Raw genomic sequence first — 25,446 nt, forward strand, 5'->3', positions numbered from 1 at the left:
AAGCTGCCGTAAAGCAGCCCGTTTGTTTGTCGCGCAGCGGCAGGTTGCCATAACGACAGTCAAGATGGCAGCTATGGCGGCTGGAGACGAACATGCTGCCTCTGAAGTTTTGAGAGGACTCGCCCGACATTTAAACTGTCTCAACGAGGACAACAAATCCACAAGAAAGAGGGCTCTGGAGCTCATCAAGAGGGAGACTGTGGACAGAGGACTTCCCAGCAGCGTCTTACAGGAGGTTTTCTCTGCCCTCCTCAAGCCTCTCCTCAAATGTCTGTCAGACCCGATGGAGAGATGCAGGGAGACCGCGATAGCGATAATGACAGAGTTTATTCGCTGTGTCCCTAAACCGGAGGAGTCGCTACCGTATCTCATGCCCTGTCTGGCTCAGAGGCTCGGGGAGAAAGACGTCAGGGAGCCGGCGGAGGAGCTCCGGCTGTCGGCCGTGGAGATGTTGACTCTGACGTTGGAGGTGTGCGGGAAGCATTTAGCGCCGTATGTGAACGAAATGATGAACATACTGCAGAGGACCATCGTCGACCCTTTCCCAGACGTCAAACGAGAGAGCTGTAAATGCACTGTGAACTTTGCAAAGTGTGTTCCAGGTGTGTGAAAAAGTGTTTTGTTGTTGATAAAAACGGTTGCCATGGTTTCGAGGGGACGCAGACTCTGCGCAGCCGCCTGGCCAGCCTCTACACTTACATTCAGTAGCTAGAAGAAGTTAGGGTATTATTTTTATTAGTCTAAAACACTAGAACAGCTTCTCATCAGTCATTAATGTTGCGATGTTTGAGTTCCAGTTACTTGCTTTCCATCACTTCTCTCAACTAGGCCTGCAACCAATATTATCAATAGTTTTTTTTACACTAATCATTTAGTCTCGTGGTTACTATACTTTGCCAATGATCACATTTTGAGCCACTTTCACCAGTTACAGATGTCTATCATTTATGACAGGCACATTATTTTTTGTGTGGTTCCTTATCTTGTGTCAATAAAATTCAGCTGCCTGATGAGGTCAGATTGTTCAGTAATACAGAAGTAAAATAGAGGGATGTCTTGCAACCCCTCAGTTGGACTGAGTAATTAATTAATTATTAAATATTTATGTACCTCACCCTGGTAATTCTTCTATTTCTTTATGTGGCTCACCTGAGATTCTCCGACAGGAAGTTCCAAAACTGAGGTGCCCAGTCATCCCTAATTATTCTTAGTCAGATGAATTCACAAACCTGTCACTTAATATTAATTTATTATTTAATTCAGATGGTGTCAAAGGACACACTCTCTCAGTGCAGGACTGTAATTCAGCCATTAAAACAACAAAAACTATGCAATATCATCGTTTTAAGGTATCCAAAATCCCAGTTGATATATGTCTCATATCTCAATATTGATATTTTATCAGCGTTATTGCACAGTTCTGCAGTAACTCAATCGAATGGACTCAAGTGTGTTTCACCTCTTTTCAGAGCACTTTCAAATGCAGGCTGAGAGTCTGGTCCAGCCTCTCATGCAGACTGTCGCTCATCAGCACTCCCGTGTACGAGTGTCTGTCATCGAAGCCACCGGGGCCGTCATTCAGCATGGCACTGGGAAAAACGTGGATGACGTGCTCTCTCATCTGGCACAGAGACTGTTTGACGACTCGCCACAGGTTCGGTTTAAAGCACTGTTCGACCTCCCACTGTTCGACCATTACATGTACTGCTTAATAAGTTATTCCAGGGCCTATGCTTGTCTTCAAAGCAGGTTGTCTCTAGGTTGGAGAGTTTACCTTGAGTTGAAAATACTCAATTCTGCTTTCTATGTCTGGTTTTGCTTGTGTTCCAGGTGAGAAAAACTGTGACTGCAGTTGTTGGTGATTGGCTACTTCACATGAGAGACAGATACTCTTATTTCCACAAACTCATCCCACTCCTGCTGAGCAGCTTGAGTGATGAGATCCCAGAAATAAGGTAAAGGTCATATTTTACTCTTTGCTTCATAATACTATGTAACACATAATATATACTATATTCTCTAGGTTCATAAACTAATATTTAACACATATCTTACGGGGGAGTTCAGTGTTAAAAGGATGAATCGCCTAAATATCTACAATGTATAAGTGAAATACAGTGCATAATATTCTAACAATAATAACATATTTCTTATGTAGACTTCTAGCAGCTGATTTATGGAAGCAGGTAGGCGCCCAGTGGGAAAAGGAGAATGAGGAAGACATCAAGGACAAGATGGACTTTCTCCTCACCTCACCTCCCTTCTACCCACCGGGAGGTCAGTTGGAAATGGTTTATTCTCACCATTTATTTGATCTGATTGTCACTTCAGCTGGTACAGAGGCAAAGAGAATACTTTCAGTAATAAGTGTTTTAGAGATGTCCTGGCACACAAATCTTGTTCTTCAGATGTAAGAAAACGTGTTTGTTTGGTACAGATCCCAACAAATGTCACATCCTCATGATTTTAGTAGTTTCTTTCAGTGAAAATGAAAATTGTGACGCAAAAAAAGAATCATTTCCACTAATCTTAAATCATCGTAAATATGGGGGGAAAATGGCAACATGATTTTTTTATGACATGTGATTCACTCACATCAATGCCACCAAACTTGTTATTGTTTGGAGTTTTTTTTAGCATTTAAAGTGAAACTTTGAAGCGGAGTGGCTTTAAAATGTATCAGAATCAGAATCAGAATGAGAATGAGATTTATTGCCAGGTAGGTTTTTACACATACGAGGAATTTATCTTGGTGCAATGATGCTTAAAATATACAATCACACAAAAATATATAAGTCACACACAAATCACACAAGAATAAAGTACATTTTAAAAATATAAATAAATAAAGATAAGAAAGATAAGAAAACTGTACAGAAGACGGGAGTGCATTAACGTAATGCATATATACAGGGTGGGTATGAGAGTCAGTGACAGTGGGGGATCCGGGCCTTGTTAATGAGGCCAGCTGCAGACAGAAAGAAACTGTTTTTGTGGCAGAGGTTTTGGTCCATCAGGACCGCAGCCTCCTGTCAGAGGGGAGTGGTTCAAAGAGTTTGTGACCGGGGTGGGAGGGGTCAGCCACAATCTTGCCTGCACGCTTCAGGGTCCTAGAGGCGTACAGGTCCTGGAAGGATGGCAGATTGCAGCCGGTCACCTTCTCAGGGGATTGAATGATACGCTGCAGTCTGCCCTTGTCCTTGGCAGTGGCAGCAGCGTACCAGATGGTGATGGAAGAGGTGAGGATGGACTCAATGATTGCGGTGTAGATGTGCACCATCATCAAACTTCAGGAGCCTGACGGACTGGTGACTGGAGGTGCAGCTGTTTGTATACAGGGAAAAGAGCAGAGGACAAAGAACACAGCCTTGGGGGGATCCGGTGCTGATGGTCTGGGAGACAGAGACATTTTTCCCCAGCTTCACTTGTTGTTTCCTGTCAGACAGGAAGTCTGTGATCCACCTGCAGGTGGAGTCAGGCACAGTGAGCTGGGAGAGCTTGTAGCAGAGCTGGGATGATTGTGTTAAACGCAGAGCTGAAGTCCACAAACAGGATCCTGGCGTAGGTTCCTAGTGAGTCAGTCTCCTAACCTGAGTAACGTACACAAATCCTACAAAAGCTGTGACACATGTAAAACATACATGTGTGAGATTCTGTTCCTACTGCCACCCAAAGCTCTTATTAGTATCCATTGTTGCTGTTTTTCTTAATAAAGCAATGAGGAAGAAACAGCATGTTGAACTTGGGTAATGGAAGGACTAGGCTGTTGAGACAGACCAGATGTTTTCCTGTGGAATAAACTTGGAATGCTCCAGCTTAAGCTTAGGCTATCAGCTCAGACTTTCTTACATCCTGTAAGATTATCTTACTGAAGGATTAATTAAGGTGAAATTCTAGGAATGGTTTCTGAATTCCAGCATTACAATAGCACAAATTTCCAGGTGCATTGGCTTCCCTGGCCTCTCCTCATCCATATTAAAATGCCTGCCACACCAGTCAAATGTAAGTTTTGAAAAAATTAGGCATTAAATAATTTCTCTTTATTACAGCTTACCAAGGTTGAAACATACAAAGTAAAAATGATGTTGTGTAGGACAAGGCAGGCAGTGGCTTGGAAAGATAAGTTTTTGCTTCGGGGTCGGGAGTGAGTGTGAACCTGAACGTGGTGCGTGCGTGCGTGCGTGCGTGCATGCGTGCGTGCGTGCGTGTGTCAGAGGTACATTTCCTGGGCTTTGCATCTTGGTTAACGCTCCTATACATTTCCCACAGCTACACGTGTAACAATGTGAATGAATACGGGCTGTGCCTGGGGACAGGAAAGTAAAGGAAGAGGTTCGCTCTCCCTCTTTGTCTTTCTCTTTCTTGCCGTCATAAATCTGCCGGGCCTCCCAGTGTGAAGAGGTCACTGTCAGACCGTGAAAGACGACCAGAAAAGGGGCTTGTTTTGTCTTGTCCTGGTGTGTTTCTCTGATTTATCTCTGTATTGCTTTAGTCCTCTCTTCCTCTCTCATTAGTGGGCCTGTAGGAGAAGGAGAATAAGGTGGGGCAGAGAAAGAGAGAGGGATTCTGGATTTGAAATGCAGAGGGCTAGTTTATGTGTTTCACTTGCTCTGACAAGTCCCCTGTGGGGAAATCTTAATCGTAAAAAGTTATAGGTAGAAAATGTGATAAGTTTGAGCCCTAGTGAGCAGACATTTGGAAACCTGTAAATCTGTGATGTTTTTTTTTTCCATAAATGCTGTTTCTGAGTGTTTGGAGAGTTAATTAAAAAAAAGGTTACAAAATTCCTCATGTTCTCATAAAACATAAATAGACCACACATAGATGATGTAATGGAGACAGAAAATATGTTGCAGTATGAGTTTTCACAAACAAAAGTGCTCGGTAACTATATCTATATGTCATTCATATAGAGAAAAGGAATGAATAAATCCCCTGAACATCACAAACTGGTATCTAACAGTAAAAGAGTAAAGCCCAATGCTCTTCATCTCTTCCTCCAGTGGAGCGTCCAGGGCTTGGGTGCAGAGAGCTTGTGGTGAGAAATCTGGGCAGGCTGGTGCCGGCCATTGCCCACGATGTGACTGACTGGCTGGTGCCCACACGGGTTAGGACCTCTCAGCTGCTCTCTGTGCTGCTGCTCCACTCCGAGGACCACAGCATCCAGCATCTGCAGCCTCTCCTGGCCACCCTCTACCGGGCCTGCACCGACGCGGAGAGGGACGTGGTCAGCAACGTGAGTCCCGGGGAGCTTACTCATCAGATTAGTAGGATGTTATTCAGCTAAATACTGTATTTCCTTTTTTGTATCAGGTGTGATATATGGTAATGTTCGACCTCTGCATTGATAGAGTCGCATTGTTTTGGGATATTTCAGTTATTGCCAGACAGAATATTTTCAGGACACATCTGTTGAGTTTTCAGTCAGCATTTTTAGCGCCTGTCCTAAATGTAGACTGAGTCGGGCCGGGCTCAAGGACTTGGGATGCACCTGTTGGAATAGGAGGATTCTGTAAATCTTTGATGTGTGACTTCCTCTTGTTCTCATCCTCCTTTAAACTCCCTCATGTCTCTCTTCCCACTCTTCCCCTCTCTCTCTCTCTCTCTCTCTCTCTCTCTCTCTCTCTCTCTTCTCTCTCTCTCTCTCTGCACCCACATCTAGTGCCTGGCAGCTGCTAAACTTTTGGGGACCTTTGTCCCCCCTACTGTCTTCCTCAAGCTGCTGCTGGATCATGTGATGGCTCCCTCTACTTCCTCTCACCCCTGGGCCGCTCTCATGGTGCTGGCTGCGGTGCTGGGAGGCTGCTCCAGACCCCTCCTTAAACCACATCTCGAACAGATCGCCAACACACTGGCCCAGCCCGACGTCTGCCAGGAATATCAGCAGGTCAGCGGAGAGAAGCCTTGATTTTGGTTGTGGTTGACCTGTTTTTAACTTATTTACCTGGGAATGACTGCTCGCTGCCAGTCATGCCATCTACCACATTCACACACAGTACGACCACATCCTTCTACTGTTTTTAACTGAGTAGCTTCAGTGGAGTAGCGGCACCTCTGAAGTTTTACTCTGAAAGGGGAAAGAGTTGCTGTTTCAATTAAAACATTTAAGCCAGACTTGTTTTGATGACAGGTTTGCCAGGTTTTTTCTGCCCTCGTAGGTTGCCATGTCTTGATTTTCCTTCCTGATCTGTGTGCACCAGCTGTTTTTCTTTTCCAGTCTTGTTAGGTGATCTTGGCAGTGTCATAGAAGGTCATTTTCTCCTCGCCCTGTGTACCTTAACACTCTTATTTTTGGCAGTGACAGTGCAGCAGTCATACTGTATATTTCTTGCCTAATTTGTCCCTTTATGGAAATAGGTTTCGTGATAAGATGCCACATCTCTTGAAAGGGCTTTAGTTGAAGAGTCTTCAAGAGTTTTCAATAGCACTACTGTACACGAGGAGTTCAGTGGGTTCGCTGTTGAGTAATTCTCTAAAATGCAGACCCCGCTAAAGTGACAGTCTGGCCACATGGTGTTTTTCAAATCTAGCATTTCAAGTCTATGATCAAAACGACTCCACTCGCACGCAACTGTGAAATGTGCCCCCACAACGTTGCAAGTATCTTTATTTTTTTGACATGGGAGAAATTACAAAAAATGCCTTTTGAGTTTCTCTGCAAATAACAGTCCGCCAGTGGAAAAATCCCATCGAGTCCGGAGCAGACTCTTTCCCGCTTCCTTTCCTCTTGCACCAAATATGTTTCCCTTTCAGAATCAAAATAAAAGTTGTCTGGCAGAGAGCTATTTTCTGATCCTGCCGCACTACTGACTCACCTATACCCATGACCCCAATCCCCCTCCTAGTGAGGCCTGCAAGAATTTCCTCCCTGGGATAATAATAACAAAAATCCACTAATTTCACGTGACCCCTGCATTGCTACTCTGACCTCTGTGTGCAGACATGGCAGCACATAGCCTTTGTTTTTTTTATAACCATATGTAAGGTCTCAGCACCGGACTCTGGTTCAGCTATGTCATTAAAAGGATCCCTGAAATCTCAAATACTGCCTAGTCAAGGCTAGTGATAAATGAGGAGGATAGTTGACCCCCCTTCTGTCTCTCCCTCGCCGCTATCCGGCAGGGGTCAACCAGAGAGAGAACTAACAGGACGGGAAGGTCACACGTTGTCGCACAGATGGAGGCAGACCTCTGCCTCCTCTCGGGCTGTTTCTTTATCTATCTCCCTCTGTCATTCTCTCTGTCTCTGTTTGTGGGGGCAAAGCACATAGAGCGTTGTGATTCAAGAGCTCATCCAGACAAAGCACCTGCAACATTCTTCGACAACAGGCAGGGTTCATAGCGGGGAGCAGGGCCAGATCACTGTGTAGCTGTAAATAACACCACTGGAGACAGGAGCACCTGCATCCCTCTTTCTCTCTGTGCTGAAAAGCTGACCCAGAATATTGTGCATTCACATACTGCTCAGTTGCTCAATCCAAAGTGTTGGTTAGCCCACAGCACTTCATATGGGACTGATTTGCTTGCATTTGATAATGCTTTACTTACCTGCAGACACACAAATAATGGAGACAAATAGCACACCCATATTTTATTTTCCTTTTTAATATAAGGCATATTGAGAATATGTGCATTTGGATCCAGCATGAGAGTTATGTGCCTCTTGAACCAAAGAAAGAGAGAAAGAAAAAGTGAAGTTTGACTTGGACAAAATGAAGCCTGTTAAGAAATGAAATATAAATAATCTTCAAAGTGAACAGAGGCAGGGGGAACTGCAGGGCTCTGCGGGGAGTTCAGGGAACATGCTGAAGATTTGGAAACTGATATACGGTATTTCTGCACAACTTAACCTCGCAGACTCTTTCAAGTCCCTGTTTTCTTTTCTTTATTTCAGTAGGGAAAAAGACAGCTTAAAAAAATAAATGACAGATGCTTGGCGAAAAATAAAAATATTGGTCATAAACTGGAGATGATGTCAAGGGTTTGAGGGAAAATGAAAGGCACGCCAGTGGTTAGAGAAGCCACCGTGTTCTGAGGTACCTTGTGTAGTTTATATGGGGGGTTTGCTTATGAATCACATAAGGGTTTCTTTTTAAAGGGGTATTCCGCAGAGAATTAACAAATCCCCATCATCACACACGCCTTACACAGCTGAGCGTCGCTGTGTTGTGGCCATGGTAACGGAGGCATCACAATATCTGCAGGGCTGGAGTACACTGGTAGTGATAGTACTAAGAGAGAGGGAGAAATGCATTAAGAGAGGGCCTGACAGCGAATTCGCAGGCTTATATATAACCAGGCTTGTTGACAGTGAATATGCTGTCTTGGTGAAACCCTGCAGGAGAGCGGGGAGAAAAGAAGTCTCTGTGAAGTCACGGAGAAACTCCTGCACTTGTGTCACAACAAGCAGAATTCTGCAAATGAGGTGTGTCTACTGCATGCCTGCCCTTTGTCATGAGTGATAGCTGCGCACTGCTCGCTGCTCCACTGAACGACAGATGAAGAGAGGAGAATTTTAGTGAACTCTATCTGAGTGCAATGGGTCGGCATCCCATGCAATGCTTGTGTTTGTTTTCCAATTGCCGTGGCAACGTCAGTAGCCGTGGGGAGTGGGCTCTCCCACTGGATAGGAATCTATCGCCTGGTATGGCTCCTTCAAGTTGTGTGTGTAATTGATGTATCCAGTAGTGGACAGATGCACACACACTGCGTAACGAGGCCCCCGGAGCGTGCCCAGGCCAATGAAACCAGGTGTATCTTGCCTGGCTCCAGGTGTCCACCTAGTCATTACACCGCACTATTTTTCCGTTCTCCCTCTTTCTCTCTCTCGGCCAGCCATAATGGTTGTTTTCTGGGCATGTATAATATGCGTGTCCGTGTATGTCTACACTAATATTGTGTGTGTGTGTGTGTGTGTGTGTGTGTGTGTGTGTGTGTGTGTGTGTGTGTGTGTGTGTGTGTGTGTGTGTGTGTGTGTGTGTGTGTGTCTGCCACTGTTTGTCACGTTATTTCCACTACTGCCTCCTCGGAGCTCCTGCTGTTTTTATGTGCCAGCGAACGGCTTTGGCATAGGCAGGGATTTCCCCTATCAATGACTGTGTGAAAACATTCAAACAAGAGCCGCACAGTGCAATGGGTAAGCTGTTTTGCGTTTAGTCAGCTGTAGAAATGAGGGCAAGCCGTGGTTGTTCGGGGCTGCATGGAAGTTTAGTTTAGCCTCAGACTGCCTCTGGAAAATGTGTTTACACACTTACTAACACCCTGGACTCAAGATGCATTTTTTTCAGTGTGTGCTCAACACTGTTTCAAAATAAAAACATTTGCTCATGTGTCTCGCAGACTGGAAGTCCCTTAGCTCTCCTTCCTGCTCACAAGCCCTGGCTTTTTTTTTTTTTAACACTCTGAGCGTCTTTACTTGGCTTAACACTTGTTTTCTTTCCAGATTAATGCCAAGCTGTGCTTTACAATAGCTACCTTAAATTTGTGAAAAAGATGCGCCCCCTAGTGATAGAGCTCTGGTATTTGTCAGTCTCAGCTCAGTGAGTGGGTGTGTGTTTTGAGTGAGGGAGCATATGAGGAGGTTGCATTGAGTATTTCTCGCTCTCACACACACACACACACATCAACCAATTCCTCATCACCAGACCAAAGCAAACACCTGGAGGGCGCTTTACCCGCTCTCAACCCTCCACGTACAAAAACACACACTCTCTCTCTCTCTCTCACTCACACACACTTACACCTTCACCCCCCCATCTCCTCCTCCCACCCTCCACCCCCCACCCCATCCAGCTCTAATGACAGACTGCAAGGAAACAGGAAAAGAGGCCATGATCCCCATTGATGGCATAGAAATTAGCCTCAGCCGCAGATCTTTGTCTAAACATGAGCTCACCACAACACTGGCTGACAAGTGACAGCAATCTCGCACACACTCTCAGCTGGAGATGGAAAGTTCATACTCAGTGCTATTGTATCTTGTCAATCACTCAGTTGTCTGTGAAATGAGAGTTGGAGCTTTAGTTTTTTTGTTTTTTCTTTGAAAATAGAAGTACTTCCAGAGTTGCTTAATAGTAGATTAAAGAGATGGTGTTTCTGTAAAAGGCCAAACCAGACAAGACAATCTTATTTTACTACTCCCTCTTTCCCAGGTTATGTACTTGGAGCAGTTGTTGGCCTGCATAGATGTGCTGCTGCGTCAGTGTGAGTCAGACTGTGGCTCAGTCAGCCTGCAGCTGCTGCAGGTGCTGGTCACTGTCCAGAGCCTCTCCACCGAGCCACATCTCAGCGAAAAGGTGAGAAAAATTCCAGATGCTTCATCTCTGCAACTCTGCCATCACTTTTGTTCCACATGGGCAAACCACCATATCACCTCACGTGTGTAAATCTTCTATTTCTACTCTGAAATGACATTTTTCCTCCTTCAATTTTAGTTTCTCCATCCATTTTTATTAGAAAGGTAAGCAGGTTTTATGAAGCAAGAGAGCTATTTGAGGAATGTGAGCATTTGTACAAGTTCAAAGTGGGCATGGCCAACAGTATAATTACCCACTTAGCCAGGGGAGCTGAAATTGCACCTTTGGAGTGGAACTTTAAATCCAGTCCTGGGTGAAAGGAGGCGGGTGAAAGGTGGAGAGACAGACAAAAATAGAGGGGGGAAAAACAGATAGGGAGAGATGAGGTGTGCTTCTTAGCAGGTGTGTGTCATGGGCCCAGGCCCACTTGCGGCTCCATAACGCCTCCTGAAGTCACAACAGCGAAAGGATATGCAAGTAATAAGCCTCCATGTTGTGGTCAGCGTCCAAACAGGAACAGTGACAAGTGAAGCCAACAGTGTCTGAGGCCAGTGCGTCGCCTAACTGCCCGTCGCCGTTGGAGGCTAATGACAGGGAGAGGAGCGGGAAGGGATTGGCAGCGATGCTTACCAGACACCACATGGGCCACCAGTGTGTGTGTGTGTGTGTGTGTGTGTGTGTGTGTGTGTGTGTGTGTGTGTGTGTGTGTGTGTGTGTGTGTGTTTACATCTGTCTGCATCAGTGTATGTGTCCAGACAGGGAGCAGTGTTAGTGACGAGATGAGAAGGAATGGATTAAGAAAAAGAGAGGGAGGGTGAGAATAGCCTTGGGCATTCCCGGACCTAGAGGAAAAGCTTTACTTGTTTTCCCAGAAAAGGGGCATGTCTTTCCCATCAGTGGACAGCTCAGGGTTGTCTAGCTCTCTTCTGAAGGGGCCGATCTGTGACTCAGACATTGTCTCTGTCCCTGTCCATCCCAGAGGGACTATGAAGGGAACTATGAAGTGCCCTTAAGGTCAGTTCCCCTGCCCTAAAGAGTCAGCTAATTATTTACTCTCCTATCTCTCATTCCTGCCCTTTCCTCCCAGCCCTGGTTTTATTGCTGTTTGTGTGTCTGTGCGTGTGTATTTCTGCCTTTGTGACATCCTGTGTATCTGTCAGGGTTTTCGTTTCTAAGTGGTTTTATGTGTAAGACCTTGTCATGTCTTCAGTGTTGTTCTTCCCATGGTTTCACATGATGTGTGTGTTTGGTGCCTCCCTTGTGAGCATGACCTGAAGAATTCCTGAAATTAGGAGAAAACAGATGTAATTGTTGAACTTGAACACAATACCGTCCGCTCTGTTATCACTTTTTCTCATCAAGTCATCATCCAGATTTTCTCCCACCCAATCTTTTTCTGTCTCTTCTGTCTTTTTTACTAAATTCAATATTTTTTTGGTAAAGATTGCAAGTTTAAAATGTGTTGACACCATTTTGTTCCACCTATCCCTCTCTCCCTCAGGCCTTGGAGAGTGCCCAGTTCTTGTGTAAGGTGCAGGGCCTGGAATCGGTGATGGAACTCTATAGACAACATATGGGCCAGCTGCTGGACTGGCTGTCTGCCTCTGTCAACACCTGGTCCAGTTACTCCCCGCAGAGACTCCAACTGCATATCATAGTCATACAATCAGGTGAGAAGTGAAGCCTGAATGTGCCTAAGACATTGCCAAATTATACAGCAGGTGCTGAAGTTTGCACGTATAGAGACACGATAATGGGCCATACAGTAAGGGGTTTGAGAAATTGGCTTGTCAAATGACCTGTTAATGAATAGAAAATCACTACGTCAGTCATCAGTCTGAACATGCTCTTCAGGTCCATTTCACCCCAGCAAGTCGGTGAGACGGTATAATCTATATCACGTTTTATTAAACATTACTTCATGGTGTGGTTTGTGAAGCCGGTCTTTCCTCAACTTGTTAAGACGCACATTACATCATATTTTAAGCGTCAAGCTGTTTGTCCTGTTCACACATGATCCGTCATCAAATACAGCAGCTGTCAAAGCAGCAGCACAGACTCTCTCTTGTAAAAAAGATCCCAATTGAAATGGTTTGTAGTTGGCCATTTTCTAGTACCTGCACAAAGCAAAATCCTAGTCCCACACTGTTCCCAAGAAGTACGTAGGCATTAAGTGGTCGGAGCAATTGTCAGCAGCACTTGATCGATATAAGGGCTGTCAATTAATGCACTGTTTTAGGTTAAGATTGACATGATATATTGCTTAACGCCCCAATGGATGTGTGCTGTTCCATTGTTGATGGAAGATGGATGCTCATCACTGACCCTGACTCAGTAATGTGATGAAAGAATATTTTAATATTTTCTGTTACCCAAGCATAGAAGCTCATAGGCATACAAACCCGCACAGAAAATGACATTGGCACCAGTTAGCTTACTGACTTTGGTAAATCTGAGTTTGTCCCTCTGGCTCATTTGTCAGCCAGTGTGTCTCAGACTTGTCCAGTGGGGTTAGTCCATGCTTATATGTGTGTGTTGTACAAGGGGTTAAAAAGCTATGACCCCGTCTTTGGTGCTGAGCCTTCACTTTACCTCTCTCTTTACCATATAATCCTCCATCATCAGCACCTCCATTTGCCACGCTTTCATCTCCATCTCTTTCTCCCTCCCACCCCTCTCTTTGTAATTGACTGGGCAGCTGGGTACCCCTCTAATCCCCACACACACAGGCAGACTCTCACACACACTCCCACGGCTAACTGACCAGTCCACTCAGTGATCCCCTTGCGGGTCACTACATCAAACAGCACCACAGCCGTCTGCTCTTGACCTTCCCCTGGATCAAGGCTACTTTGAAGCTTCTCTCTGTGTGTGTGTGTGTGTGTGTGTGTGTGTGTGTGTGTGTGTGTGTGTGTGTGTGTGTGTGTGTGTGTGTGTGTGTGTGTGTGTGTGTGTGTGTGTGTGTGTGTGTGTGTGTGTGTGTGTGTGTGTGTTTTATGCATATGTTGAATGCTGGTCTAAGCTTCCTTTGGTTTCATTCTTACAGATGTGATCTTTGGTCTATTAACAGGACCCAATGACTTTATTGCAGGCAGCTGAACGGACATCGTGTGGCTGCTTTGTTTGATGTTCACATGATTCAGGGAAATTGGCTCTCTGTTAAACAATTGACGGTAGTTAATTTGACAACTGAGAATTGGTCATTTTGCTTGTTCATCAGCTCTTCGCACACTCCATTTGTGTTTGTCAGACACAGGAATAATTATTGCCCTCTCATATCCTCTTGACGGCCTTTTGTTCTTCAGCTGGCAAGAAAATGTCTCTATTAGTGTAGTGAAATGTCCTATTGTTGCCTTCTTATATCTGTAGTTGGCGTGCGGCAGACAACCTGCAGACATCTCCTCTAATACCTCTGGTTAAATGACACATCCTTTGATTCACACATTCCCATTGGATGAAATAGGTCTCTCTGTCTCTTGGTGTCTGTTTTCCCATATCTCATCATGGCGCTGGCCGCCACCCTTGGGCAGTCTCAGGATTTCCTCTGTCTCCTCTCATGTCTGTACAATTCAGGTCCAAACAGGGCATAGACACTTATCACTCATTACACATACACATGCACACACACAGATTACTATATATAGCTCTGTAAACATGCAGTCAGACTCTTGGTGGGTGTGTGTGTGGGCATGAGTGTAACTGGGAATATTTGCACTGTGAGTTTCTCATTTTTCCTGTTATAGACTCTTGTATAGAAACACTCGGTCACATAAAGACCTTTTTTATCCCTCATTTCCTCTGAGCTCTCTGTCACTGTCTCACCAGTCCATTGAGGTCTCAATAACTCAAGCCCTCTGGTCAGTGATAAACATAAAAAAAAAAGTCTGTGCTGGCCCTTTCTTGTTTACCATTTGATAGTTGGTTCCGGACAAGAAAGAAGAATTAAGAATGTGTCTTTTCTCTGAAAAGGGAACACTAGAGTTTTTAAGGATAGGTTTCATATTTCGTGGTTAGGTTGAAGATGAGTAGTAACCAAAAGTGACTGTTGACCTAGCAATGTGCCATGGTTAGGAAGACTCCAAACAAAGAATCCAAGTTTAAGCACAGCTGAAGTCACACTGAAGATCCAACTCGGTAGCTTTGAACACATTAAGTTCAATCACAATATTATCGTATTGCAATAGTGGAAGCATACGGTGCCGTAGTAGTTACGAGACACGCCATATAGCCACAGCATTCCCCATTTGATTCAGGTCAGGCACTTTTTTTGCATGTCTGTATTTACACTGTAAACTGTCCAAAAAAGGTACAAAATGCTCCCCAAAAAACTTGCAACAATAGTAATGCAAAATCATCTGTGTGTGTGTGTGTGTGTGTGTGTGTGTGTGTGTGTGTGTGTGTGTGTGTGTGTGTGTGTGTGTGTGTGTGTGTGTGTGTGTGTGTGTGTGTGTGTGTGTGTGTGTGTGTGTGTGTGTGTTATAGGTCCAGTGATCGGGGAGTTTGTGAGCCAGTTGATGCCTCTGCTTTGCTGTTGCCTCCAACCAGACAAAGACACAGAGATGAGAATGAGCATCTTCACAATGTTTGCTAAGTTGCTACTGGATGCAGCCAACACACTGGATTCCCAGGGGTGAGAGGGGCACATGCACACATAATATTCACACATTCACTTCTCGATACATCACACACACACACACACACACACACACACACACACACACACACAGGTTACAGCATGTTATCTGATGAAAGAAGCTTAAGAAGGAACTGTTTCTGTTAAAAAGAAGTATAATTTTTGCTGAACAGAGTCACAAACAACGGCTCAATTGCAGGTTCATTTCCCACCATTTAATCACTGCATGATGTTACATTTAGCTTGTCTGGGTTTGTCTAGTCTAAGTTTTCCAAGTCATCATTATTAGCACAGCTCATATTCTTAGTCTTCTTAGTCTGCAAATTAGTACCGCGCCCACAAGGGACTATAATTAGAATGCACAATAACACACTAGTGTATTTCCATGAGGTCATTATAACCCCATCAGCTTGCAGTTGTTTAAGGTAGGGTCAGATAATAGATGACAGGGGTATATTCCAGGTGTTACAGCTTATCATGCTTCAGAAATGATAAACCCAATTACAAACTCACCACAAGGAGTCCCATAGTCACACTGATACTCCCAAAGAGACCCACTCAAATTAGTTCACTTCCCAGCATGCAAGCTCTTCAGTGATTGAGTGACACCTCCGAATGGTCATTGACTGATGAATGAGGAAGGATAAAAAAGGCTGTCTGACACCCGGAAATGGGGCTCCTGTTTGTGGGTTCTTCCTCTCTGTGACCCTCGCCCCTCACCCTCCAGGGTCCCCTTTTTCGAGCCCTGCACTGTGCAGCCTTCAGGCTGGGCTCAGAGCTCTAATCTGAGGGAATGCATTAAGCCTGAGGCCCTCTGCGGGTACTAGCGATCATGGCAGCTGCTGCTGTCGATCAGACAGACAAACTTCTTCCATGTGGTTGCCATGGAGACATCTGTGCAGCATGTAACTAACCCTAGTCCAACAGCCAAAAGGTCCGTAAGGGTTAGGTAGGTGTTTCCATTGGTTAATATGTGGGATAGACTGGTCATCTTTGTGTGTTGAGATATTGAAAGTGCCTTTGGCATGAGCTTGGCAGCAGAGTAAAGAATACAAGCAGAAATAATATCCTGTATCAGTGAAAAATGCTGCATAAACAACAGGAAGTGTTCTTAAGCCAAAACATTCTGCCACCTTTGCCAAAAGTGTGGAAACTGGAACTTTAATTTCAGCTTTCATCAGATTATTTTATCCATAAATGTGCATATCAGACAAAAGAAGCCTCTGTCTCTTCCCCTCTCCCAGCCCGGCCACCTGTGCTGCTAACTGCATCTCTCATTCCTCAGCTGTATCTCCGGTGATCACAGGATCGCCAGGAGACAGAAATCATGTTACACCTTCAAAAGGTTTCAAACCAAATGCTTAACTTACAGTATCTGGGGCTGTGCGGTCTGCCATAATATTTCCATTCATACTCATCTTATCCCTCCATTCATGATTTATGGCCTGATCTTTGCTCAGCCGATTGTAGCCCACACACATACACGCTATATGTCATCAAGAGGACAATGATAGTCATAGAGAAAACCTCTTCTCTTTGTTCTACAACCAAAATGACATAATGACAGCTCCACTGTCATGACAAGCAGAAAGGGAAAGTAAGTTTGTGTACATGTAAGTGCCTTTTATCCACACTCTCTCACACACACACTCTCCAGTGTTTTGTTTCATGTGGATTTGTGTGCTGTGATTAAAAAGCTGGATGTGAAATTTAAGTAGAAGGTGAGAGAAATGAAAAGTTAATCCTTCTTTCCCTGGATGTGGCAGGCCGAAATCATGTGCCACTTACAAGGGAGATGCAAAAGGCATCTGTGTTTAGTCTTAATTTCACCTTTCAAGACATGAAACAAGTCATAAAATGCCATTGGGGTGAGATCTTCCTCTTCATCATCCATAAAATAAGATGACGTAAAGGGAAAAAGCTGTATTCCAGTGTTACACCATACATGAAGCCAGATTCTTGATGTGTCTCACAAACTTTACTAACTCTGTTTGAATCCATCGGTGCATGATAAGATCATAAAACGATTATGCTGAAATCTGATATTACTGCCCAGTTCTACTTGACGACAAACTCCATTACTTGTTGAGACGTAGAATTTCTGCAGTGTTGTGCTGTGAGAGAGAGCATTGTTCGCTCTGCAGCTGCTTTGTGACATAGGCGGCTCCACTGTGTAGAGACACTTTAGGTGTACAGTCAAAAGTCCCTGGCAATTTGTTTGCGTCCTCACAAACATACAAGTGAAAGTTAAAGTCCCACTCTTCTTTCCTCCGGACATCATCCCTGTAATGTGGAAATATGTCTTTCCATCTCCTGGCGTCAGTCATGATGAGCTTTCAACACCTGTCAAGATGAAGACACTGAGCTAACGCAGCAGCACAGCTGTATGAGTGGCACACAGTCTCCCTCTACTGGCACTGAAACATAACCGCATACTTTATCAAAATGTCAAGTTTATTGTGACACCAGCTCAACAGCAGCTACAGGCAGTTTACCAGAGCTGGTGGAGTTGGGCAGTGCAGGCTGGTCGTATGTGAGGGGACATCAGAGAGCCTAAGTCAGTATGGAAAAAACAAGAAGAAGAGCAAGAGTGGAGAGGAGGACACCCAGATGTTGTACTCTCCTCCGGCTTTCCTCCACTGCCCCCCTCAACCCACCCCTTCCGCCTTAGAGTGTGGGAAAATGACTGCCAATAGAAATGTCTTTCTCTGCTCCCGTTCGGTCTCCAGATTTTTACTCTCTGCCTCCTTCCAGGCATTTCCGTGACGAGTCAGAGAAGTTCCTGTGCGACGTCTTGCTTCCCAACTTGGTGTGGCGTGCAGGCCGCACTGCTGCTGCCGTCCGAACATCAGCCCTCAGCTGTCTGCTGGCCCTGCTGCATGGAGGGGCCATCACACCTGGACAGGTACAGTACACACATACACACACACATAAGCTGCAGAGATGACATCTGCAAATCCATCTGCCTGCACAAAGGCAAATATGACACACAGTGGTTACATTTATTTTCACCTGTGCAAAGGGACTCATAAGCATTGGAAGCAAACACCGGATATGAAAGGTCTCCAGTAGTACGAACTCCTCATCTCCAATCTGCAGAAACACTTCTTATTGACTCAGCTGTAAAGGAAAAGATGTGGTAGTGCATTCTTAAAATCCACTAGGAGTTGACATTTACTTCAAATTCTCTGTTTTGTCCATTTCACATCAAAATAGACGGTCCCATTTGGCCATTTAGGAAAATATATCATCCGCCATCTTTATCCCCTTGGCTGAAAGAGTTGGCCACGTCAGGTAACAGGTGTACGCGGGGGCAAGCGGGTTCGCATATCTTCGTCCCCGAGGAACAATACCTCCACTGTGCTGGGCCCTTGTTATAGGTAGGAACTATCACTGGGACATGCCCTTGCACCTGCCTGTCGGTGCATGTGCCCAGATAGAGTATGTGTGCTTACACGCACACGCACATCTGGCTGTGTTTGCCCTTGCGTGTGCAGAGTGACCAGTTGAAACCGGCTCACACACCTCTTCTATTCACACGTCTTCAACTTACAAGGCAAAGCAAACAGCTGGGGGACAATGCGAGCGTGGGTGTGGGTGTGTGGGTGTAGGTGTGTGTGAGATCAAACTTTTTACTATCTAATGGCACCCAGACATCCTCACAAGAGTATAAAAACCTGGAAAAGCTTCGACTAAATATGGCTGTGTTACTCTCAGCGTTTGGGTTCAGAATTAGGTTACAGTTGAGATGAAATAAACAACATGTCCTAACGGGTATGACAACAGAAGGTTATGTGTGTGTTTCCACAGGCAGATCAAACAGCCATTCGTTTAGAAGGACATTGTTTCCTCCTGACTCCCTGTGAAAACAATTAGCAGCTCCAGTTACACTTGGCACCTTAAGATTGTCACTGATGTAATGCCGGATCACTTCTCTGCCAAATTTCTATTTCCCTCCCTCTCCCCTCGCCTTTTTTTTTTTACTGTTTCTCCCGCGCCGTTTCGATAGCAAACAGACAGTGTGACAGAGGTTTTAGCCATCACCTCTTGGCCTGTGGCTCGGTGCGCTAAGCCTCACCTTGTTTGTCCATTTCCTCTGTTTCTCATCTGTTGGTGTGATGAAAACATCGGTCTTCACAGGACTTCTGAAGTTGGGCTCCATGCCCGTGTGTCTGTACAAACTGATCCAGACCTGATGTGACTCTGTCATGCTTCAGGTGATATTTCACTTTGGTTTAAAAGATGCAAATTCAACACAAATGATTGAAAAAAAAAAAAAGTTTGGAAGACTGTTCTTTAAGTTTAAGCTTTCCTTGGGATGTGTTGTCACTACCACTAACCAGCCTTGTGTTTCTTAGTTCTCATCGGTGAAACATGAGGTGTGTAAATCAATTGGAAGCGCACATTTTAGACATGGTTTTTTAAGTTAAAGTGGTCCTGACTTTGCAGCCTCAGCCGCTGGCTCTCCAGTAAGTTCATAACATAATTGAGGAATACATTCCTTACCGGTGTGTAAACTACAGACAACTGTCTCCTTAAGTGAGTTTGAATTGTATTAAACAGCAGACTTTGAGCTTGTCATTTAACATTAACTTCCTGTGTGCAGCTGCTGTGTCTGGAGGAGAAGCTGAGTCCCCTGGTGTTGTCGGCTCTGGAAGAAGACTCTCAGATGGGCAGGCTGTTGGCTTGTCGTTCTCTGTCCACCATACTCAAACTCATTGGAACCAGCCTGCACCCTGAGGCCCTCAACAAGATCTATCCTGGTAAATGACTCACACACAAATAAATGCTCTACATTTTGCACTACTTCCTTTGCACTTAATTCTGTATAACTTTACGTCAGTTATGTATCTAACATAATCAAAGAATAGTGATGTACTGGCTATTGGGGAAACATTTACTTACTCACTTACCACTAATTTAAAATGTCTGCTCTCACTGAAAGATAATGCCACTCAGACTCCGAAGCCACACGTGTACAGAAACCCACTCCACTATAAAAAATCAAGCAACCAACCCACTCAAAATTACCACAATCCTGTGAATCAGTGTTTTTTTTTCTGGGTGTCTTTTCTCCACAGAGCTGCTGAAGCGTCTCGATGACAGCAGTGAGGGGGTGCGTGGTGTCACCCTCCAGGCCCTCGGGCTGTGGCTGTCCAGCCTGACCAAAGACTACAACCCTGAGCTCTGTGCTCCCCATCTGCAGTTCCTCTTTCAGCAGCTCCTCCTGCACCTAGATGACCCCGACAGCTCAGTGCAGGACCGAGTGCTGGGTGAGACTGGGTGGGGTGTTATTGTTGATGGCTTGTTGATGGTTGAGGGCTTAACAGGGTCAAATATGCACATGTCCTGATTATGCTTTTTAAAAATTCAAAGTTCAAAATGAGTCGGCATTGTGGGATACATAAATTGAAACATCCTATGTGTAAAGGAATTGAAATTATTATATGATAAGGACCTTCTGACGTTGATTATCTGAAAAAAATATTCAGCTGATAGTAAAGATGATGATGGTGAATACGAGGTGGCGTTGAAAGCACAGTTTAGCTGTGATGATCTGCAGACCAGCCTGCTGTGTCAGAGACACTCGCAGATGGATGAGAGGAATTAGGGGGGTATCCTCTATCAAACATGAGATTATTGCCTGGTAAGCTGCCAGCAGATTCCCCTCGTCCTTTATTTCAAAAGCTCTCCGTTATCCTTCTTTTCCACACAATTCATCACCGCTCGAGCAATTCCCCGCCCTGCCAAAGTAAGCCCTCAGGACTGGAGGTGGCCCTCAAGAGTGAAACACGAGATCCAGATATGGATAAGAACCCACCTGAGAGAGACACTTTACAGGTTGATATGTGAGCCCTAATATCTGTAGTAATCCCCCTTCCAGTACACCTGGGGTACACTGGGCTGTACTGCTGTTTGTGTGGCTAATCTCTGCCCCTTCAACCTAATGACAACCACATGGGCACCCCTTCCCTTCACCACATTTCCCCATCTGTCCTCACACCCATCTTGCCTAATCCCTCCATCTTTTATCTGCCCATCTAACTTCCTCCTCTCATACCCAGCATTTTCTGTGATGCCCCGTAGCTTCACGGCTGCATTTTATCGATTATATCAGTGGAAACTCTGAGTGGCTTTTACTGAAGTGTGTAACCGAGGCCCGGCTCTTCTGGAGTTTCACTCTCTCCCACTCTCATGGATGTTAGCTGTCATTACTTCTGACAGGACGCAGGTGAGCGCTGATGCCTTAGCCAGCAACGAGAGGCCTCGCTATGAGATCTCTCATCTTCGTACGGCTAGACATAGAGGGAAAGTGGGGAAAAAAAGGAAGAGAAGGCATACACATACCAGATGCAGCAATAGCTTCCATACCATGAATTCGAGCCCTGCAAGAAAGATTTTGAAAGCCTTCCAAGGACAATAGGCATTTTTTTGTTGCCACTGGTTATCAAGTGTCTGTAACATTGCATGCAGAAGGCAGAACACATGTAAATCAACTTTATGAACCAGCCTTCGCTCACATACTGTATGTCTGTATTTCCTGAAGGATTCTCTTTGAAAAACTATACTGTAATTCTGTATGTTCCAGTTTAAACATGAAAGGGAGCCTTTTTAAAGATGTCTTTGCTGTCTCAACCTATCCTGGATATGCTACAGTGATTTATCTTCAACTCACGCTCTGGCAATTCGTTACGCACCAAAACCGATACTAGTTAATGGATAAGTCTGGAGATAGTTTATATTTTTTTCTTATTGTCGACAAATCCCATGAAAAGACCAAATCAACATTGAACTGATACTCCTAACAAGTGTTGTCTGTTAGCCTAAGCCTGATGTAACTTATTTGTCTGTGCCATGGCGCTCCGTTGTCGTTCAATACACAGTTAAAATAAAAATAATGAGCCACACAGTTGCACTGGGTGACATGATGAACATGCCCACTGTAGTTAATTTTGAGTCGATCACACACTCCGTACGGCTGCAGTAAATACTACATAGAGCATGAATTGTACAGCTGAAAATAGTAACATTTGCTGAAAACCAGCTGTTTTAGGAAATTATTATTGGGTTTTATCTTTTTGTGGGATTTTTTGACAGTAACCAAAATATAGATATAATAGACATAAATACAGATACAGCCAGCCTTATCCTTCAAACATAATTGTCTGTCGCTAATGTGGGAGAAATTCTTCCAAAGATTGAGAGTTGGTAGTTCTCTGAAGAAATTACAGGCCGGTGTAATGAATCAAGACACTTTATTACATGCGGCATGGAGAGAAGACCTCAGCAAGAATGTTCTCTCCCTACTTCCAGAATGGTCTATCTTGTATACCATCCAGTATCTCCAAGATCACCTGGTTACTTCCTAACCGTACCCCTTGTAAATCCCATCCCAAGGCCTTAGACCTTCCACAACACAGTGGTCCTTTGATCTAACAGTGTGATTCTTAGCATACGTCCCCCTACCATAAAAATCACTAACCCCCTAAACCGAACTGAATACATTTATTATTCCATCTGAAACATTCATCTCCCACAACTAACATACTGTGTACCTTAGTCATCAAGTTGTAACCATCAAAACCGCGGATCAATATTGTTGAGGGAGAGTTGTAGAATTTATACTTCTTTATCAATATCTTCAATATTAAGTCTGAAAATGTTAATTCTAACTGTTTATCAGCCTTAAAGAGTGTGTCATATACTGGCCCTGTACAGTGTAGAGATACAAATATGAACCATTGTGCGTAGCCCAGTTCTTAAAACAGTGATCCCCATGATGTACAGTAGATTGATAGACAGCTCAGGGTCTCTTTGTGAAATGAGATGACCTCACATCTCGCTGAGTGATCGTCTGTATCTGACAGCACCCACAACCGCCTGCACCGCAAATGTGGAAGCATTCTTCACTGTCATGCATGGCTCTGTTTGAAGCTTTCTGGGGTTTTTTCCCCCCACTCCCTGCTCTCTTTCTTCCTCTCTATCTCTCCGTTTCTTTTAATAGTTGATCCCATTCTTATGCTTATTGAATTTCAAACGCATATCTGTGAAGTGGCTTGATGTCTGCAGTATGTCCCGACCCCCCATCATCCCTCCTTCTCTCAGTCTTCCCGTCCTCCATCCAGATAATCCCACTGTCCTGGCAGCACGGCTGCTACCTGCTCAATCACAGACTGTTGGCGTGGGTATAACTCACTTCTCACAAGTCATCATTGTTCTGCTTCAATTCAAAGTCCCTCCATCCCAGCAGAGTACAGTATACACAAAAGCTAAAATTCCCCTCGATCTCCTTGAAGAACAAAGGCAGGTATCGGATGATGCGTTTCATCCAGACAGCATGTGATGGCATGTCACCACCGCAGCAGCACTTTTGCATTGTAGTTTCTGAAGCATTTAGTTATTGACAGCAGTTCAAGTAATTCAATATACCTCTGAAAATCAGCAGGTATGGGAATGATGGGAGGAAAGGATTTGAACAGAGAGTTACCGCCTCTTTGTGGAAGCAAAGGGCGCTTACTCATACAGTATGTAAGTTGCAGAGTTGATGTGGTGTAGTTCATTGCTGCCATCTGCTGGCGTCCTGACTGCATTTTGACTTCGACATGTCAGGATCAAGGAAATGTGTTTCGTAACTCAACACAAAGTTGTGCAACAAAATGAAAGTTTGCAGTCCCTTAATGCTAAACACATAGGAAAAGATCATTTATATTAGAATAACCTATTTGAAGATGTGTTTAGGGAAATGTAAACAGCAGCAATAAGATAGTTGATAATATGGTTTCATCTTCACGTATCAGGAGAGAGTATCTATCTGCCTGTACCTGTACAAACTACAAACTTCATTCAAGGTCTATAGTGAATCTATAGTGAACTTGAATGAATTTGAATAAACAGTTTTTTGCAGAATGTTTGATTGCTAGAGAAACCGTTTCATGGAGAGAAATTAACCTGATTGATTGTCAAAACCAACATGAAAGAAGACAATCAAAGGCATAATTAGACCATCAACCCCTTTGATACACTAAAGATCACAAGCTTCGATACTTTATACTTAATTTAATACCTAAATCACTTTCAAGTCTCCTGAAGAATTAAACTCAAAGAAATAATTTGGGAAATAAGATTATTCACTTTCTTGATGAGATGAGAAGATAAATACCACTCTCATATCTGGGCAGTAAATATGCAGCTGCAGCCAGATAATGTATTCATAAAGATTTAGAAACAGGGGGTAACAGCTGTAGTTAGGCTCTGTCCATCGGTAACAAAATCCACCTACCAGCACTTCTAAAGCTCACTAATTAACATGTCGTATCCAGTTTGTTTAATTCATATGAAAACCAACATGTAAAAATAGCTTTTGGTGGTCTGATACGGGTGTTATGTTATTTCTTGTCTTGTTGTAATTGTGGGGTTGCTCGGCAACCAGTGGCGACTGCTCCCAGCTAAGAAATAGTAACACATGAGGTTAGCATCATCTACTCATCTAACTCTCTGCAAGAAAATGAATGAGTGTATTTCCCAGAATGTGGGACTATTCCTTTCAGTCAAACTATTGAACATAGGACACTAGCAAACAGTCTGTCATGTTAAAACTTTTGCATAGAGGATATTTATTTTTTGGTAGTAAGTGTTGAGTATTTCTAGTCCTATTTAATTTCATATCCTGAGTGCTGACCCCTGTCCTTTTTTTTTGTGTGTCTTTCGTGTGTCCAGAGGTCCTGAAGACAGGCAGCTCGGTCAACCCTGCCCTTCTGAAGAGAGAGGTAGAGGCAGTGAGAGACAAGCAGCGGAGTCCTCTGTACTGCGACCAGCTGCTCGAGCACATCAGCTCACTGCCCACAGAGACGGCACCGGAGTGTCCCGAGTGACGTGAAGTCTGTGCTTCAGTTCAACTCTCGCACCTTAAACTGTACAGTGGACATTGATGAACAACCTATAACACCGTAATGATAATATTAATACAATGGAGTATTTAAAATGAAACTCAGTCGCTGTGTAGCTACTGTGTGAGTAGATGGCTGATTGTTTTTAATGTCTTCAGGTGAACTTTTCAATGTGCCTTTTAATGCAGAATGTCTCCTTTTCCATTTGTTCCAGTTTATCTGCATTCGTTCCTTTTTATTGTATTCCTTTGGTTCTGATGTTTGGTTTTAATGAAAACAAATTTCTGATGCACTGTGGTTATATTTAATATTAGTGACACATTTTAGTGATGCACACTCTCTTGTTCATTCCTGCACCCAGACTCTTCACACTCCTGCCTCCAGATGGTGCTGAGTCTGAGGGAAGCCTGGTTGTGTGATTTTTCTCTTCAAAATAAAAGTGTACTTTTTTGATTTATAAAAAACAGACTAACTATTGAGATGTCTAAATACAAATCACATTAAAATACATCTGAATCTTAAATATGAAACCATGTTTGAATTCTGTGTAGTAGCCTTATAATGATGGGTAGATACTGTAAAAATTGTGGAAGCCTTTTTACACATTTCTCCTATAGCCTGTAAGCTGTTTT

At 44.1% G+C, this 25,446-nt stretch overlaps 1 protein-coding gene across 1 annotated transcript; it reads left to right on the top strand.

Moving 5' to 3' along the window:
- Positions 1-32: 32 nt before the first annotated feature.
- LOC127356110 (dynein axonemal assembly factor 5) lies at positions 33-25,344 on the top strand. Its single transcript, XM_051387619.1, has 13 exons — positions 33-602; positions 1,470-1,654; positions 1,831-1,955; positions 2,159-2,277; positions 5,004-5,236; positions 5,663-5,887; positions 10,151-10,294; positions 11,796-11,964; positions 14,777-14,924; positions 17,682-17,832; positions 19,534-19,690; positions 20,009-20,200; positions 24,645-25,344. The coding sequence occupies exons 1-13, from the start codon at positions 65-67 to the stop codon at positions 24,797-24,799; spliced, it is 2,541 nt and encodes an 846-aa protein (XP_051243579.1). The 5' UTR covers positions 33-64; the 3' UTR covers positions 24,800-25,344.
- Positions 25,345-25,446: the final 102 nt, after the last annotated feature.

This window comes from Dicentrarchus labrax, unplaced genomic scaffold (genome assembly GCF_905237075.1).
Source record: "Dicentrarchus labrax unplaced genomic scaffold, dlabrax2021, whole genome shotgun sequence".
Taxonomy (NCBI): Eukaryota; Metazoa; Chordata; class Actinopteri; family Moronidae; genus Dicentrarchus; species Dicentrarchus labrax.

Coding starts and splice junctions, on each gene's coding strand:
- LOC127356110 (XM_051387619.1), top strand. CDS start 65: ATGGCAGCTATGGCGGCTGGAGACGAACATGCTGCCTCTGAAGTTTTG. Junction 5,888..10,150: donor TCTGCCAGGAATATCAGCAG/GTCAGCGGAGAG, acceptor CCTCTTTCCCAG/GTTATGTACTTGGAGCAGTT. Junction 11,965..14,776: donor TATCATAGTCATACAATCAG/GTGAGAAGTGAA, acceptor TGTGTGTTATAG/GTCCAGTGATCGGGGAGTTT.